Source organism: Tasmannia lanceolata, unplaced genomic scaffold (assembly GCF_043159265.1).
Source record: "Tasmannia lanceolata isolate RefF3 unplaced genomic scaffold, GAP_Taslan_0.1 ptg000015l, whole genome shotgun sequence".
Lineage (NCBI taxonomy): Eukaryota > Viridiplantae > Streptophyta > Magnoliopsida > Canellales > Winteraceae > Tasmannia > Tasmannia lanceolata.
Genome location: NW_027518692.1, coordinates 16,360,636 through 16,378,863, shown reverse-complemented (window position 1 = coordinate 16,378,863; position 18,228 = coordinate 16,360,636). Strand labels below are relative to the sequence as shown.

The 18,228-nt window shown below is 39.5% G+C and overlaps 1 protein-coding gene across 1 annotated transcript; it reads left to right on the top strand.

Moving 5' to 3' along the window:
- Positions 1 to 5,892: 5,892 nt before the first annotated feature.
- On the top strand, positions 5,893 to 7,768 carry LOC143845612 (uncharacterized). Its single transcript, XM_077353994.1, has one exon. It carries the CDS (start codon positions 6,236 to 6,238, stop codon positions 7,541 to 7,543), a length of 1,308 nt encoding a protein of 435 aa, XP_077210109.1. The 5' UTR covers positions 5,893 to 6,235; the 3' UTR covers positions 7,544 to 7,768.
- Positions 7,769 to 18,228: the final 10,460 nt, after the last annotated feature.

The following is an 18,228-nucleotide window of genomic DNA, read 5'->3' as shown; positions in this document are numbered from 1 at the left end:
GATATACGTTTGATTACAATGAATATCCCCAAAAAAATGTAAAAATTTGCCAATTTTGTTGCACGTTGTCATGATTGATGTCTACTTGATGTATGTTGCCAATATTGTTGAAGATGATTGCTGCCTATTGTTGAAGAATGTGTCGCATTAAAAGGTGAGCCGTGAAGGGCTTCAATGAACTGAATTGGACTCAAGCCTGAATGGGCGAGTCAATAGGCCGATTAGAATATCGAACCTTCTGAAAATGGGTCGCAATGGACCAATGCCGGAATGGGCAAGAAATGCGTCACAATGGACGAATGCTGGAATGGGCAAGAAATGGCCTCTATGGGCAAAAGAAAGCCTCAATGGGCAGACTTCATGGGTCATCTTGAGGTACCGATCCTTATGAAAGAGAGAAATTGCTCACTCAGGCACAGACCTCAAGGAGAGAGGCCCTCAACTGAGTAGAGCTCTTATTTCGGGCACGCACCACAAAGAGGTACCTCAACCGAAATAAGCGAAAGACAAAAATATCAAGTAAGAGAGGAAAGAAATAGAAGAGAAAGCGACAAATAGCGGCTAGGAATGGTGGCAACAATTATCGACGAAAAATTGAACATTGGGAAAAAGTATGCAAATATCAAATAAGTGTTTTGAAAATGCAAATCCCTTTTTTTTGTGAAGGTGTTGACAGCAAAATAAGGAGACCGTGTAATTGGCATAAGATGATAAGAGGGGTGCATTCAAGAAGATGAAGGGTTATTGAAGGCAACCACGAAAGTCTTGAAAATTAGATGAGAAAAGAATGCAAAGAGATTGAACAAGAATGCTAAGGAATTGTGCTAAGGATGCAAGGAGATTGAAACTGATGAAGCTAGTAAGAAAGACAGTACTAGTGGTGTTAATTTGAGAAAGAGAATGTGGGAGCGATAGTAGCCGGGCGGACGGCTGGGCAGTCCGTCCGTCGAAGAGAGCAGCTATTTGTCTTGTGGTCACTCCAAGATCGGTGGCTCTGATACCATGTAAAATATTGAAGATTTCCACTAATCTTTGCTTATCTTATAATCAAGCCTAATGAGTGTTTATATAGAACACTCAAGAGGATAAACATAGAAACTAGTATCACAAGATTTATAGAAAGAGATTTGACAAGATACGAGAAGATAAGCTCAATACCTAATCTAGCCTGCCTGCATAATCTTCCCCAATTAATCCAAATCAAATCTTGGAAGATGTGATTTTATTCTACCTAATCAAACCATAGTTGCCTAATCTAACATATTGGTGAGATCTCACATATTCTAACAGTTTAGGATTTCATAAGAAAATAAAACAACAATAATTTCAATTCAGCTGGCATTGTGATTGTTTAGGATGTAGGATGCAATCAGACGGCAGAGATTTTGGGCTCTTGTTTAGATAGCTTTATTTTCAAATGCTATGCAAACTCACACACATCCCTAGTTTCAAGCCTTGCACATTTTTCATCCAAACATACAAAATGAGAAAATTAATATTAAGTTACCTGGAAAATTAATAGTTTTGAGCACTCGTATATAGAGAAGGAAAGGAGAAAATAGACAGAAACCCCTGTCTTTGACCATTTTTAGTTGAATCTTAGCATAAACACTAACTTCGCGCTTTTCGCCATTGTCAAGGGTTTTGGGCTCTTGCATAGAGAAGAAAAGGGAAATTAAAAACCATAAGGGGCCGTTTGGATACGCGGATTTTAGAATCCAGGTTTTTAGTTTGAAAACAGTGTAAAAGAGGGTTCATGATCAAGCTGTTGTATGCTGTCCTGACAACGTTTATTGGATTTTAAGTGAGAAATTCAGGTTTTAAAAATCTCTCTTGCATCCTGAGATTTCTAAAACCTGGAAATATGAGAGGATCTGCTACTCTCTTGCTAACAGAAAAATGGGCGAGAGGTAAAAAACGAGTCAAAAACGACGGCTGGTCCGCTTCTTCTCTTGTCTCTTAGCTACAATTTTGGAGAAATCCCTGATTCTAAAATCCTCGTATCCAAATGGCCCCTAAGACTTTCTTAAAATAAAATCAAGGGATTTGAAGACAAACCGAAAAGAGACACGAGAGAAAGGCAGGCCTAACGTATTTAGTTATAAAACGTTGATTTTAAAAATAAATAAATAACGCATAATGCTGTCCTAAATAAAATCAAACTTAAGTTGAAAGGAGACCCAAATCATACCAAAGTTGTTTTTGAGAAGTGACTATTATAGTCTAGATTAGGAAACATATTGTGAGAAGTCAACATAAATCTAGTACCAACAACTACAAAGAAAAAAAATGGAGAAACTAGGAGGAGAGAAAAGCTAGAAAGCATGGGCAAAGAGGTGAATTTCTTTAAGGGGATAACACAAGAAGAAGAAGTAGGAGCAGTGATATGCCTCTTATATATGAAGAACAACTGTATAGAGGATGAAAGAGAATTGAAGAAGTTGAAGGATGAGATATTTGTTGCACTCTTTCCAGGCGAAATTCCCGACAACCATCGCCTTTCACCGGAGGAGAAAGATGTCAAGAAGAGGAAGAAGCCGACGAGAAAGGATCGAGAGTTGGGAGAATCAAGTACACGGATCCGTCCAAGTAAAACCCATATTACATGTAAAATAATAGAATCAAGCAGACTATGGAAAGAGATAATGATGGAATATTCTAATCTAATCTACTTACTAATTAAATCTAGCTGCCTATTCTAGTGGGTTGCCTCATTAACCAACTTGTCTAATCTCCCACAAGAAGATCTAACGATGAGATCTACACTTAATCCAACGGTGGATCTCACATATTCTAACATGCCCCCTCAAACATTATGGATTGAAAATCGATATACGTTTGATTACAATAAAAATCCCAAATATGAAAAATAAAAACCTCCACTTGAAATTCCCATAGGAAAATAGAATATATGACATGAGCACGCTGACGAATTTTGATAATGAATATCCCTTGATGTTATAATATCTGATGTTGTTGATGAAACGCCGCTTGTTGATATGCCGCCAAGAGGGCTTATAAAAGCCAATGGATCATAGATCCTAGAGAAGACTCAAGTCTCGATGGGCGAGTAATAATGAGTCACTAAGGACCAATGCCGGAATGGGCAAGAAATGGTGGGTCACTATGGACCGATGCCAGAATGGGCAAGAAAATGGTGGGTCACTATGGACCGATGCCGGAATGGGCAAGAAATGGTGGGTCACTATAGACCGATGCCAGAATTGGCAAGAAAAGGGTCACTATGGACCAATGCCAGAATGGGCAAGATTGCCGGAATGAGCAAGAAATGGGTCACTATGGACCAATGCCGAAATGGGCAAGAAATGGGTCCTTATGGACCAATGCCGGAATGGGCAAGAAATGGGTCACGATTGACGAATGTCGGACCATGGACAAATGCCGGAATTGGTAACAAAGATAAAAAAAACAAAGAGATGGGCGGCAATGAATGACAAGCGGCAACAAACAGTGGAAGATTTTAATGACAAATTAGGCGACAACACGTAACTTTGAAAACATAGGACAATAGTAAGAAGGTTTATAAAAGATGAGATTTGCAAGATGGGAGTTGGGATTATGAAACCCAAGAGAAACTATTCTCATCCGCTATGACTGAGAGAGCATGACCATTTCCTATGCGGAACCAAGAGAATCACCCTGTCTAAGATTAGAATGAAGGGGAACAAGGAAAAGAACACCGAGAGCACATGACCATTTGGTGAGAGATGGAGGTCCGGGGTGGGAGATTGTAGGAGGCCCGGCGGATGGCTAGATCGGCCGTCCGCTGGACAACATTGTAGCAAACTTCGCAGTCAAGGCACCTTAGGACCAAATTGCTTTGATACCATGTAAAATTTGAGAGAATTATATTAATCTTGGATGATTTACAATATAGCTCAAGGTGTGCTTATATTGAGCACATACATGATAAACATAGAAAGAGATCAAGCAGACTATGGAAAGAGATAATGATGGAATATTATAATCTAATCTACTTACTAATTAAATCTAGCTGCCTATTCTAGTGGGTTGCCTCATTAACCAACTTGCCTAATCTCCCACAAGAAGATCTAACGGTAAGATCTACACTTAATCCAACGGTGGATCTCACATATTCTAACATTACAAAAGCCCATGTTCATTGCGATTGCCAAGAGGTATTGTTGGAATTTTGAACTCAAAATTTTGGAGGGAAGTATAGCCCATAGTTTATTGTACCTTTTAAGTATCTTAAAACTCTAGTCAATGCTTATCTATTATTTGTATAACAGATACCACCACCAGAGTTTCCGTTAACGGAGAGGATGATTAAGTTGGTTAGAGAGATGGGGAGCCTCGTTGGATCATTGATAAGGAATTATAAAAAAGCAATATCGACGAGAATCAATGCCGGCTAATGATCAAGAAACAACCAGCTGTTCAGAAGAAACTTCCACCTCTCTTTCTAGAGAGAGAACAAAATCCTGAGAAAGGGATCGCGGTTATTGTCTATGATGAAATGGGTAGAAAATTCAACATGAAATTTAAGCAATCAGCTGATTGTTACGTTCTCAATGAGGGATGGAAGCTTTTAACCCAAATGAACGAGCTTCGATGCAAAGATCATGTTGATTTATGGGTTTTCCACCATTCTGAGAGCAGCAAGCTATGTTTTGTTGTAACCAATCGAAAGCACATGTTGAAGAAAAGGTCGGTAAACAGTGAGGCGGATGGGTTAGCAAGGAGGGAGCATTTGGGGTGACTTTGGAAGTGTTTGATTTTCTCCTCCCTATAAGAATTTTGATGTATTTTTTGGTTTTTCTTCTTCTTTTTGGTTATATGTTGATCATCGTGGTCGTCTGGCTGATACCTTAATTCTTTACTCATGATAATTCAATTCTTTACCATTAAAGAATAGATTATTTTTCATATTTTACCTTTTAATTGGTAAAAGAATTCAAGATACCTGCATTGATTTAGTTTGTTATTACTTTCGTTTCTGAACAAGAAATAGTGATTTAATGAACCGTATCTAATGGGGTTTCTTGAATCATAATGATCAATATTGGGTCCAAAGAGGAACATATCATCCATTAGATAGATGCCTACAAAAATCAAGGGCTTTGTTTCTCTTGACAGAATCCTAAATGGGTCAAGGGCTAGATCATCCTAACAATGTGGACCTAGTGGCAATGGGCCTTAGATGATGCTTACACTGTTACACATTGTATGTATGTTTGTTTAAAAAATATAGTGGGGCCCGCCTTGTTTGGGCCTACCCAACTGAATGGGCAAAGAAAGAGAGATGAAACAAGGCTCCTGGCTAAAGTAAGGCCTCGGCTGAGTCGGCTCTCGCCAAATGCCTCGCTCTCTTTGTCTGTTTTTCTCAGCTATTCCATCTTTGTAATCTCCCCAGGCTAATTTTTATTCCGTTTTCCCTTTCTACTCCATTCCGACAAAATCTTATGTAATTTGATCATGTTGTTTTTATAAATAACAGGTATTGGATTGATCGAGCTGAGTAGAAATTGGGTTTCGCTTTCCTCGAATTTTCGGAATGAGTGGGATTTTTTTATTTTATTTTTTTAAATCAGTAGATTATGGTTATGCATGTTTGAGCTATTCTAGGATTCTGTGAACCTTAAAATTGCAGATTATGGAGAATTTGGAGAAGGAACAGTGTGATTTGGTTAGGGTTTTTTGTTATCTTCAAGGGTCGGTGAAGGTTCGTGATAAGGCTTCTGAACTTAGGGTTCAAATTGTGCTAGGATTCTTGAAAGCTTAGGGCTAGCTTTTAAGTTTCTCAATTGGTCGAAGAGTTCAAAGCTTATGAAGGTTGAATTTTGTTAAGGTTTTTGAAGTTTAGGGTTAGGGTTAGGGTGGGATGGATTGATGCGATATTGACGTTGGGTGTGAAATTTGGATTGGAACAATGGATAATTCTGCTATGGGGGGTGGGTTTTTGGAGTTTTAGGGTTAAAGTTAAGGTGGAATGGATTGATGCGTTGGGTGTGAAATTGGGACTGGAACAATGAATAACTCCGCTATGGGGGGTGGGTTTTTGAAGTTTTAGGGTTTGGGTTAAGGTGGATTGGATTTATGCGATATTGCCGTTTGGTGCGAAATTGGGACTGGAAAAATGAATAATTCTGCTATGGGGGGTGGGTTTTTGGAGTTTTAGGGTTATGGTTAGGGTTAAGGTGGAATGGATTGATGTGATATTGCCGTTGGGTGGGAAATTGGGACTGGAACAATGAATAATTCTGCTATGGAAGGGCGGATTTTGTCGGGTCGGATGGGTGGGATGTTAGAGCACGAACCCCCGATTCATAGACACCAACAGTACCATATAGCACAAATGCCACTTTCACATCACCATCACATTCAAGCAATGGGCGTGATGACCGCTCTAGAGAATGAGCAGTCCATGTGTTTGTCTGAACCAAAGGGCAGTGCCCAGAAGAATATTCCCATGACCTGCATTAAAGGGAATGGTTTTACTTCTAATAGCAACACTAGTGATGAAGATGAGCCGAGTTTCGTCGAAGATGGTAAAGATGTGCATTTTAATGGGGCGAAGGGAAAAAAGAGTTCTCCGTGGCAACGGATGAAGTGGACAAGTAACATTGTTAGGCTTCTGATAACAGTAGTTTCGTGCGTAGGGGATGATGGTGCGCTTGAAAGTGTTGATGGGCCGAAGAGAAAGTCTGGGGTCCTACACAAGAAGGGGAAGTGGAAAACCGTCTCGAAAATCATGATGGAGCAGGGTTGCTATGTTTCGCCCCAGCAGTGTGAGGATAAGTTCAATGATTTGAACAAGAGGTACAAGCGGCTGAACGAGATTCTTGGAAGGGGGACAACGTGCAGAGTTGTTGAGAACCCTCTTCTTTTAGATTCCATGTCTCATCTTGCGCCGAAGCTCAAGGATGATGTGAGGAAGATTTTGAGCTCGAAACATTTGTTTTACAAGGAGATGTGTGCTTACCACAATGGGCAAAGGATACCCAATGTTCAAGAGCTTGAGTTACAAGGGTACTCAAAAGTTGGCAATGCATTTGAGGATGGTGATGAGGGGAATGATGATTGTAACGATGATTTGGACAATGAAGATGATGAGAGGGTCATTGATTTGGGGAAAAGGAAAAAGATGAATGAAGAAGATAGTAGTTTCTGGTCACAATCTGGTGTTCATAATAATTATAGAGATGAAATGAATGGGATGCTTCAAGATACTATTAAATCTCCTTTGGAGCAGCCGGAATGGATTAGGAACCGGGCATTGCAACTCCAAGAGCAGAGAGTTAGCATTCAAGCTCAAGCTTTTGAGCTTGAAAAGCGCCGGTTTAAGTGGCAGAGATTCTGCAGCAAGAAAGATTGGGAATTGGAGAGGTTGAGACTGGAGAAGGAAAGGTTAATGTTAGAGAATGAGCGGTTGGCATTGCAAGTGAAAATGAAGGAACTGGAGATTGATTTCAAGAGGCCTGAAGCATCGATGAGTCCTGTTGTTGTTGGAATGGATAGACTGCAAGGAAGAGATCAAATTGATTTGGGCCGGTTTTAGTTGCTCCATTACACAGGGATGTGGATGGTCTCACTGCTAGGAGGATACATGGTGTTTGTCTAACCCTTCAAACTTAAGAGTCTTCAAATGCGCTAACCTTAAGGGACTTTGGTGCTTCTATGTTTCTGTGGACACAAAGTTCCTTGCCTTCTTTTGTTTCTGAGCTTTCTGTTGTACATTTGAGGTGGTAGCTCTTTTTATAACATCTTTCTTTTTTGTTGTCGATATGAAGGTGGCGCAGCTCTTGTAATTGCATGCTTGTTGTTTTGTGAAACTTATTGCTGAAATGGTTTCACTTCTGTTGGCAAAGTTGCCTTATTTCCCACCCACCGAGTGTTACTTGGGTGCGAAGGCAAAGGTACAGAGATAGAAACTCTCTCTTTGGTTTTTTGGAAACAACCAAAGAAGGGAAGTGTAAATCTCCTTTCTCGTGCGTGAAGAGAGGTGTGGCAAGTTTGGGTTTCTCCTTTGTGTGTCGGCTGCCAAGAGGAGGAAAGAGAGAGAAGAGAGAGAAAGAAAGAGCAAGAGAGAGAGAAAGAGGGAAGGAGAAAGTGGGTTTTTCTTGGGCTCCTCTTTTGGGTTTCTTCTTGGGGTTTCTCTTGTGGGTTTCTCTTGGATTACTTCTACGGTCTTGGGTTGAGAAGCAAGGAAAGGGTTGCGGGTTTGGGTTTAATCCATTGTAATCCTTGTATACTGTTTTTCTCATAGTGGAAGATCGTGTTTCTTGCCCGTGGCCGAACCACGTAAAATCTCGGTGTTCATCCTGTGGCGTGTTTGTTTTAATTTTCTTCTCCGTTTAATCTGTGCACGATCGGATTGATTTGCCCGACGGATTTTCTCAACAAGTGGTATCAAAGCTGTGGTTGGAGCTATCGTCGAGGCCGAGTGCAGTGATCGTGGGTGTTGTGGTTGGATCGCGGTTAGAGCGATCTTTGGGAGTAAAAAGATTGTCCAAGAAAGATTCTCGTTCGAGGTGGAGCACTACACCGTGAAGTGCGGAGTAATTTGAGATGGTGGTAAAATCAAGTTTTTCTCAGTTCAACATCGACAGATTTGACGGAAATGGCAGTTTCACCCTATGGCAGATGAGGGTGAAGGACATCCTAGTTCAACAGGGCTTGGCTAAGGCGTTGAAGGGAAATGATGGAAAGCCGGAGAAGATGACGGATGCTGAGTGGGAAGACATTAAGTCGAAGGTGGTCAGCATGATTCGACTATGTCTGGTAGATAGCGTTATATTTAAAGTTATGGAAGAGGAATGCGCCTAAATTATGGGAGAAATTCGAAAAGCTTTATATATCAAAAAGCTTCGCCAATCGGTTGTATCTGAAGCGGCAATTGTATGGGCAGAAGATGCAAGAAGGCGGGGATCTTTTGGAACACATTACGGTGTTCAACGGACTTGTGGATCAGCTCCACAAGGTTGATGAAAATTTGAAGGAAGAAAACAAGGCCTTATTACTTCTTACTTTACTTTCTGATTCATATGACAACTTGGTGACGACTTTATTGTATGGCAAGGATACGATAAAGTTGAAGGAAGTCACAGCGTTACTCTTATCGAATGAGATGCGAAAGAAACCTATTCTTGGTGGAAATGAAGAGCATGGGTTGGTTGTTCATGGTGGAAATCAAAGAGGAAGGTCGTCAGACAGGGGATCTGGAAAATGCATGTTAAGATCCAGGGTCGGCAGAAAGGGCGTGCAGTGTAACCATTACAAGGAGTATGGCCACATCAAACGGGATTGTCCGAAGCGAGCTGACCAAGCGGACAATGATGCTACGAATGTTGTGGTGGCAGTAACGGATGACAGAGCGAAGAGTTTGAAGACGTTCTCACAGTCTCCAAAGGTAATCACACTTCTCCTCATGATGAATGGATTTTAGATTCAGGGTGCTCTGTTCATGTATGCTTCAGGAGGAAATATTTTGATACGTTCCATGAGACAAGGGTGGGTGTTGTATCCTTGGGTGACAGGTCTACTTGTGACGTCACAAGAGTTGAGATGGTAAAGATTAAGATGTTTGATGGAGTGGTTCGTACTTTGGGTGGTGTGGCATATGTCCCAAAGATGGGAAGGAATCTAGTATCTCTTGGGCGGTTGGACTCAATTGGTTGTAGGATTTCAGCTGCAGGTTGAGCCATGAAAATCACATGCGGCTGTATGGTTCTAATTAAAGGAGAAAAGTGTAGCGGATTATATCTTCTGGTTGGGGAGACGGTGACTAGTATTCCCAAGATGTCGATGGCTAGTTGAAAACGGAGTAGAAGCACGTGCAGGCGTAGGGTCTCTTTCGCAGTTGGTTTTGAGATAGGTTTCGGGGTTGCAAACAATGGTGAGAGGATGACAATTCCTGCGTTGGGGAGGATGGATCGAGATCCCTCTCCAAGGTTAACTAGGTGAGTCAACGGATTGGCAGCTACACATATGCATTGGCCGTGTTGATCTAATCTGAAGGAGTCAGAACTAGGGTGATTTGAGGGTATGTAGCTGGTACTTCAAAAGGCCAATGGTGGTTTGCGGCAATTGCAGACCGATGGAGACACCAACATAAAATCTTCAGGTGACTGGAAAATAAGCCAGGGTGGAGATTGTTGGCAAAGTTGCCTTATTTCCCACCCACCTAGTGTTACTTGGGTGGGAAGGCAAAGGCACAAAGATAGAAAATCTTTCTTTGGCTTTTTGGAAACAACCAAAGAAGGGAAGTGTAAATCTCCTTTCTCATGCGTGAAGAGAGGTGTGGCAAGTTTGGGCTTCTCCTTGGTGTGTCGGCTGCCAAGAGGAGGAAAGAGAGAGAAGAGAAGAGAGAGAAAGAAAGAGCAAGAGGGAGAGAATGATGGAAGGAGAAAATGGGTTTTTTCTTGGGCTCCTCTTTTGGGTTTTTTCTTGGGGTTTCTCTTGTGGGTTTCTCTTGGATTACTCTCTTCTACGGTCTTGGGTTGAGAAGCAAGGAAATGGGGTTTTGGGTTTGGGTTTAATCCATTGTAATCCTTGTATATTGTTTTTCTCATAGTGGCAGATCGTGTTTCTTGCTGTGGAGTAGGCTTGGCCGAACCACGTAAAATCTCGGTGTTCATCTTGTTGCTTGTTTGTTTTAATTTTCTTTTCTGTATAATCTGTGGACGATCGGATTGATTTGCCTGACGGATTTTCTCAACAACATTGAACCAAAAGGAAAATGTATTTTCAATCATTTGAGTGAAGGCTGTAGAGTTGCTACTTTTCACGTGTGATTAACAACAGAACTATATGTTTGACATTGCAGTCGAGGCAAGCGATTTTGCAGACACTCCAACATAGTCTTTGTATGTCCTTATTTTTTTCGACTCTGCAGTTCAAAAGAGGTCCATGGCTAAAATATTTCCGATGGGCTGAAAGGTTTTGTATATTATTCGAATGGGAGTTATGACTAAAGCATCTGGGCTGAAAGATTTTGCATTGCCTCGAGCATAGCCTTTTGATGTAACTTTCGGTATGTTAACTGAGACGAATAGTTTTCTTTTATGTTTGTGTACCGACTTCTTGTGGTGGGTTGTAATGGTAGATATTGACTTGCAATTGCATGAATGCCCAAAAAAATGGTTTTACTACTGCTATGATTTGCTAAAGCAGCCGACTCCAACTAGTTTGGGACAAAGGCTTAGTTGAGTTGAGTTGAGCATGCAAATATGTTAAATAAGTGGCCTATTTGCATACTAGTATTTATTTACATGTTTTTAGTTTTCCATGTTATTTATTTTTTAGAATTTTATTTTCATGTTTTTAATTTTAGTTTTAGGCCTATAGGCAATGGGATGAAAATAAAATTTCATGGAAAATAAAAGCCCCAAAACTAAAAACATGGAAATAAAATCCCATCTTTTGAGAGTGAAATAAGCACAGAAGTGAGGAAATTTAGAAACGGACTTGTGAGGGATTCCGATTTTTTTCACTCTCTATCCCTAAAAAAGGTGGAAGCCATTATCTACATGGCTGCCGAACACGATGTAAATAACATGGAAAACTAAAAACATGTAAATAAATACTAATGGGCAAATATGCCACTTATTTGGCCTACTATCTGCATCAGATTTGCTAAAGCATTGCTTCACATGTGAAAAACTTTTAGGGCCCATTTGGATACCTCATATATTGCATTTGGATTTGGAATTGAGTTTTTAATACAAAATGAATAGATCCGGCAGCTCATGTTGAGGGAGAGAGAGGGAAGGGGGTACTTCCTACTTAACGGGGGAGGTTGAGGAGCAAAGAGGGTGAAGGTGTGGATTTCCAATTTCTTATTTGCACAGCTTATTTGGAAATCTGTTCATTTGTAAAGTATGGATTTATTCATTTGTTTGTTTTTTAATAGTTAAAGCAATGATTTATTATAAAGGAAACTATATGAAGATAATGAAGATACTCAAGCTGGTCACAACGTTGGGAAAACATGAACAAAACAAAGTAGCAATTATAGGTTTGCGTCATTAATCGAGGAACTGCCACTATGTAGACCAGCTCTGTTTACACTGCAGCTTCCATGAATACTCTTCCTTTGACCTCATCCATGCAAGTACATTGAGGGAAGTCATCATCGGCAATCTGTTTCCTCACAATTGAAACAAACATGCTCATTCTAGAAAATCTTCTACTCTACAGTTTCCTCTTAATTTAAGCAAAAATGTTCATTTAAGAAAATCTTGTAGTCTACAATAAAGCCTCTTTAAGTATTAGTAGGTTAGATAAAGAGGACGTCCTAAATGTAGACGGGTTATTAGTTATTACTAAAGTGAAGACCTGATTTGAAATATTATTTTTTTAACGTTTGAAAACCAATACATGGTTTGAAATTTCTCAACTTCTTACCAATGTAATTGTTTTCACTTTTGCAGAGGTTGTAAGAAATGTTTGTTGTACTTTACTAAAGTCTGCATGGACAGAGTACCCTGTTGTTCATGTGTTGGATTTGGACACTTACTAGTTCTTTTGTTTTAAGCAAAAAGGCTGCTGAATTGAAGGACAAACCTCTAGTAGAAGAGCTAACAAGCAACATATGTAAGAGTACTTGAAATGAATCTTCTGTATGTTTACAGATTAAAGAGGGAGAGTTCTGATCATGTACAACAAAGAAGAAATTTTTGAATAAATTGGAAGTGATACCCAATGGGAAATTTTAGATATCTGATAAAGTGCTCCCCGTGTATCTAAAGACAGTATTTCGTTTTTCCACCTACTGGGTTCTCCCACCTACCTTTCTGCGACCGAAACTTCGGATTTCGAGCAGGACCGAAATTTAAAACCGAAACTGAAATTTAAAAATTTAGGCTGGAATTATAAGACATACACTGAAATTTCCACCGAAACTGAAATTGCCACCGGAAAATGATTTTATTCTGACGCCGAAACCGAAATTTCAAACCTTGGTTCTATTATGTACTGTTTAAAGTTTAAACTCCCCGAGTCGATGACTCACGCTAGTTAACTAGGTTTAACATTGGTTATGTTCTCATCTGAGTCTGAGTCTGTTTTGTCCTACCATACCAATCAAAACTCCTTTTGGTCTCTCTTGTCAACCAGTTTTGGCCTTGGCTGGGTTCTCATCCGAGTCTGTTTAGTCTTACCATGCCAATCAAAACTCCTTTGACTCATCCAAGTTAATGAAAAACTGGCTGCATCAGTCATTAACTCTCCCTACTTGACTGCCAATTACCTTGGATGTTCAGTTTTAGAAAACGGGTTCATGTGCAAAAGAAGCCTTCGAAATGTTCCCAAAAAAGAAAATAAATAATATTAGGGGTGATAAATCGACCTACAAGGTAGTGCTTAGAGAGAGAGAGAGATAGAGAGAGAAAATTGAGAGGGCCTTAGTGAGGAGATAGTGGTAAGTGGCTGAAAAATAGGAAAAAAAATAAAACTCTATTTTGAGTAGATTTTTTCTCTTGTCACCCTCTTCCCTCTCTCTCTCATCCTCCTTTTGCCCCACTTGGATATTCAATGCAATTAGATTTCAGTATACCCACAAATTTCATGCAAAATACATTTAACTAACCATTATTTGTTACTAATTAACTAAGGTCTATTGTAAATCAGTTTGTTCATAAACTTTTGATCGTTTTCTTATAATGGTCTGAGATTGAAATGGTGATCATAGGGTTAGGACTTAAATCAAATATTTTTCTGGGATAATAATCCCTATAGAGGATGGATGACTTTCGAGCCACTCAAAAGTTCCTTCCCATTCTTCTTTTAAGGGATAAAGGTGCTAGTCATGTAGGGGTACAACTCGGGTCGGGTCGGTTGAGGCCAACCCGAACCCAACTCAAGCAACCGCGAACCCAACCCGACATAAGGAACCCTTTTTGCCAACCCGAACTTGAGATTTTAAGCTTAAAAAATAAAAAAATTATTAAAAATGCCAGGTTCATTCGGGTCAGGTTGCCCAAGCCCTCAGCCCAACTCGACCCAACCTGACTTTTTTCCGGGTTGAGCCCGTCAGGTTCGGGTTGAGCCCGCACAAGTTGCACCCTTAGTTTCATGAGTAGTTGGCGTGGAGAAAGAGGACTATTAAGATGATTTTTGGGGCACAGCCTATTTATGTTCTAGCCAAATAAATGAACGGTTTGGATCCTCCCATAAAGTGAGCCACATAGTACTTTTTAAAAAACACTAGACGATATTATGGGCTTACACGGTATGAAATCTCGATGTGTGGCAGTAGTATGGCCTACACCATAGGATGATCTTAACCGTCCATTTGTTGAGCCACAATGTAAATAGGTTGCGGCCCAAAAATTATTTCCATACAGTGATCCTGACCCTCCGATCTACAGAAGTTTCCATACTGTACAGTCCCTCTATAGATCGGAGGGTCAGGATCATCCTATGCAAATGATTTTAGGGGAACCACCTATTTACATTGTGGCCCAACAAATGGACGGTTTGGATCATCCTTCAGTGTAAGTACTTTAGAAAAATACTGGACTATTCGTGCTTACACCATATAAAAACTAAACTGACAATGCCACTACTGAGATTGTTTGATTCGTCCCTCGGTCACATACACTTCCTCAGAGCGTTTCAGAGACATCACATTCCGCTTATACACGCACAGAAGGTATATACGATTCTCTGTTTATTTTTCTTCGAATTTTTATCCAATTCCTACGTGTCTGAAGCCTTTGGTGTATTCGAACTCGAGACCAATGTGTGGATTGGCCTTTTTCTCTCCCCCGAAATATCGGCCGTTTTTCATGCCATGTGAACTGTTCTTGCATTTTCTCTATTTATTCCTCCCATTCTTCAACTCTCTTTTTAAATCTCTCTCTTTATACTCAGTTACTTTTTATCTTTTTTTTTAGCGCAAAAACAAATAGTCTGATCGGATCATTACCCAATCAGGTCTGTTTTCTTTGCATTTCTTGAATTAGGTCTATTTTCCAATCCATATACATGTTCATGGATCTTAATCGATAAAATGATGTGCTATAGCCTCAAAATGGATCAGATCTGGTGGTACTAACCGACTGATCGGTCCAGATCTCGTCTGATCCTTGCAATTTTTTGCCTTTGGTGCATCCTAGAACTGATAATATTGATTGGACGGTCCAGATCGACCAAACACGTTCTGATTGGATCTTAGAACCTGAAAATCGATTAGATCTTGTGATCCTAATCAACTGATCAGTCCAGATCTCGCCTGATCCTTGCAATTTTTGGCCTTTGGTGCATCCTAGAACTGGCCATATTGATGGGACGGTCCAGATCGACTAAACACGCTCTGATTGGATCTTAGAACCTGAAAATCGATTAGATCTTGTGATCCTAATCAACTGACCAGTCCAGATCTCGCCTGATCCTTGCAATTTTTGGCCTTTGGTGCATCCTAGATCTGGCCATATTGATTGGACGGTCCAGATCGATGAAACGCACTTTGATTGATTCTTAGAAATGGTTTCTGTATTTACCTTATACAGTGGATCATGTGAACCTTTTGTAATTTACTTTTAATTCTCTCAATTTATAGGGTATTTAATTGTTGTCTTGTATTTTTTTTTTAGACTTTAGGAAATTTTGCAACTTGTCCGGCACGAAATTTTGCAGCCCACACGGCCCTCGGGCTAGGCACGGCAAGCACGAATGTGCCGGAGGTTAGGCACGGCACAGCCAGCGGCCGTGGCCCATGTCGTGCCGTGCGGTGCCGGCATGAGAAAACAGCCACATAAAGCCTTTTTTACACTGTTTTTTGTCGTGCTGTTTCGTGCCGCGTGCCTAAACCTTCAGCCCGGCACGGCCCACTATAGCACATGTGCAACAGAAAGGAAAACAGAATAACTGAAAAGAAAAGTATTGGTTTGTGATGACCTAAGCAACGATTTTTTAGGTGAAAAATTATTAATTTATAATCTATAAAGGACTCGTAGTATACACCGAATAATTGGTCTGTATATGCTATCATCTCTGTCTATTCTCAAAATCAATGGATTTAGTGCTGCTCTTGAACTAGAGACCTGCAAGACTGGGTCCACCACACTTTATCTGGCAGTCATAGCTTCAAAGTCGATTAATTGGTGTTACGGTGTATACACTATATAAAGGACCATCCCTCTTTGGTATGGGTTTCAATCATTCACCCCCTGTTTCTGTTGGTTTCTTGTCATTGCATTTTATATTCTTTCTCACTTTCTTCAATAAGTTTTGTTAATTATCAGAAAGGAAAAGTATCCTCAAGTTTTTTCTAGCACCACCTTCAATTTGAATGTTCATTTTAAAAAAAAAACTGCTGCAGTGAGGTAGACCAGGTCCTACTGGTTAGAAAGCTTGTGTAGCCTGAGAATCCATTATTCCTGTTTTCTTCATAAAGCACTAATTCATGTATATATGGTTCTTATGACAAGCAATAATCACAACTCCTTGGAGGTTAGGAGTTGACATCAAAATCAACCACCGGTGAGCACCAATATGGCCTGACACACTCATCACATTCGATTCAAGTAGGGGTTCTTGCAACTTATAGCACATAAATTCTGAAAAGAAAAATTATTTAAAAACCTTTGGTAGCTTGATGCATCCATGCATCCATGGAACTAGCCTGCTTCTGAGTTAGGGCTTCTTTCACCCTTAGGTTACATATGATTCAGAAAAAAATGTTGTCACTATCGAAATTTTAGAGTAGTTCAAGATTTTCTGTTCATGTTGCTTTTTCCCTTTAATATGGTTGTCAACTGCAAACCTTCAACAATGCTTATCATGTGCACACTCGTACATAAGTTATGTATTGTAATAGTATTTCATTGTTCTTTACTTTTAACAAAACGTATGGTTTCCAACATATTTTTCAGAATCAAATGACTACGTGGTCTGTTCGACAATTAGCAATGCAGTTGTTCACTTTTGATGGTCATCCTTGTTTATTTTTATATGTAATTTTGATTGGCGCACTCTTGGCTACATAGTCTCTGGCAAAATATATGCATCGGTGAATTGTTTCCGAAGCAGTCCCAAATATTTGTCTCGGGAATGTTGCAGGAAGAGTTTATCTCGGGATTTATTTTTTTTGCATTTTTTTTTTTTAATTTATATTGGAATAAACTAGAAAATAAAAAATATATATAAATGTGTAAGATTCAAGAGCAAATTAGGAGAACAAATAATATCATGATTTTATCACGATATTTTTGTGATATTTTCACAGTAAAAAGTAATATATCAAGCATGCTTTCTTTGTATAGGGATCAAGTAACTATTAACATCGGACAACTAGACTAACCACTGAACTCAACTCAACTCAACAAACCCTTTGTCCCAAACTAGTTGGTGTCAGCTAAATCAATGATAGAGTGCAGAAGTCAATGATAGACTAACCACTGAAGCTACTCCAATAAATATAGGGATAATTCATTTTCATTGAATTGCAACTTGTGATTCCACTAGTGACCTGAGCATGTTGGTAGAATACATGCCACTTAAAAATCACATTTCCATGTTATTTTAAGTTTTGGATGAATTGAATGTTGATTGAGATTCTCCCCTCTAATTTCCTCTCTTCTTCTCCTCTTTCTCCTCTAAGTCTTCCTTTTCTCTTCTTCCCCTATTCTTCTTCTATTATTTTCTCTCTTTTCTTCTTTTTCTCCTATTCTCCCCCAGATTTCTTCTTCTTCTTCCTTCCCCTCTTTCTCGCCTATTCTTTCTCTCCTCGTCTTCCCTGTTCTTCTTCTATTCTTCTCTCTCTTCTCTTCTTCTATTTTTCTCCCCTTCTATTTCTCTTCCTGATCCTACATCAAATTTGAAATAAAATTCCATCGAAAATAAAAACCCTAAAAACGAAAACATGGAAATAAAAATCCTATAAACTAAAATAACATGGAAATAAATATCTAAAAGTCCTAATGGGCAAAGATGCAACTTATTGGCCTACTATCTGCATCATTGTGTGCATGTTAAATTAACTGTGTGTGTACACGTTTGTGTGTGGATGTGCATCTGTGTGGGCGTGTATGTGGTGTGAATGGAATTTCAATCTGATATTCACCCGAAAACTGTACTAAGTTATTTGATTTTTTAGAATTATGGATTTTATTCTCATTCAGTTCTGATCAAAATCATTATATAAATTTCTGTTTTTTCTTGTCTAAATATGATCAGACCTGTCAATAAACTGTTTCAAGCTTGCATAAATGTCTCTCTTTCTTTTCTTTTCTGATCAGA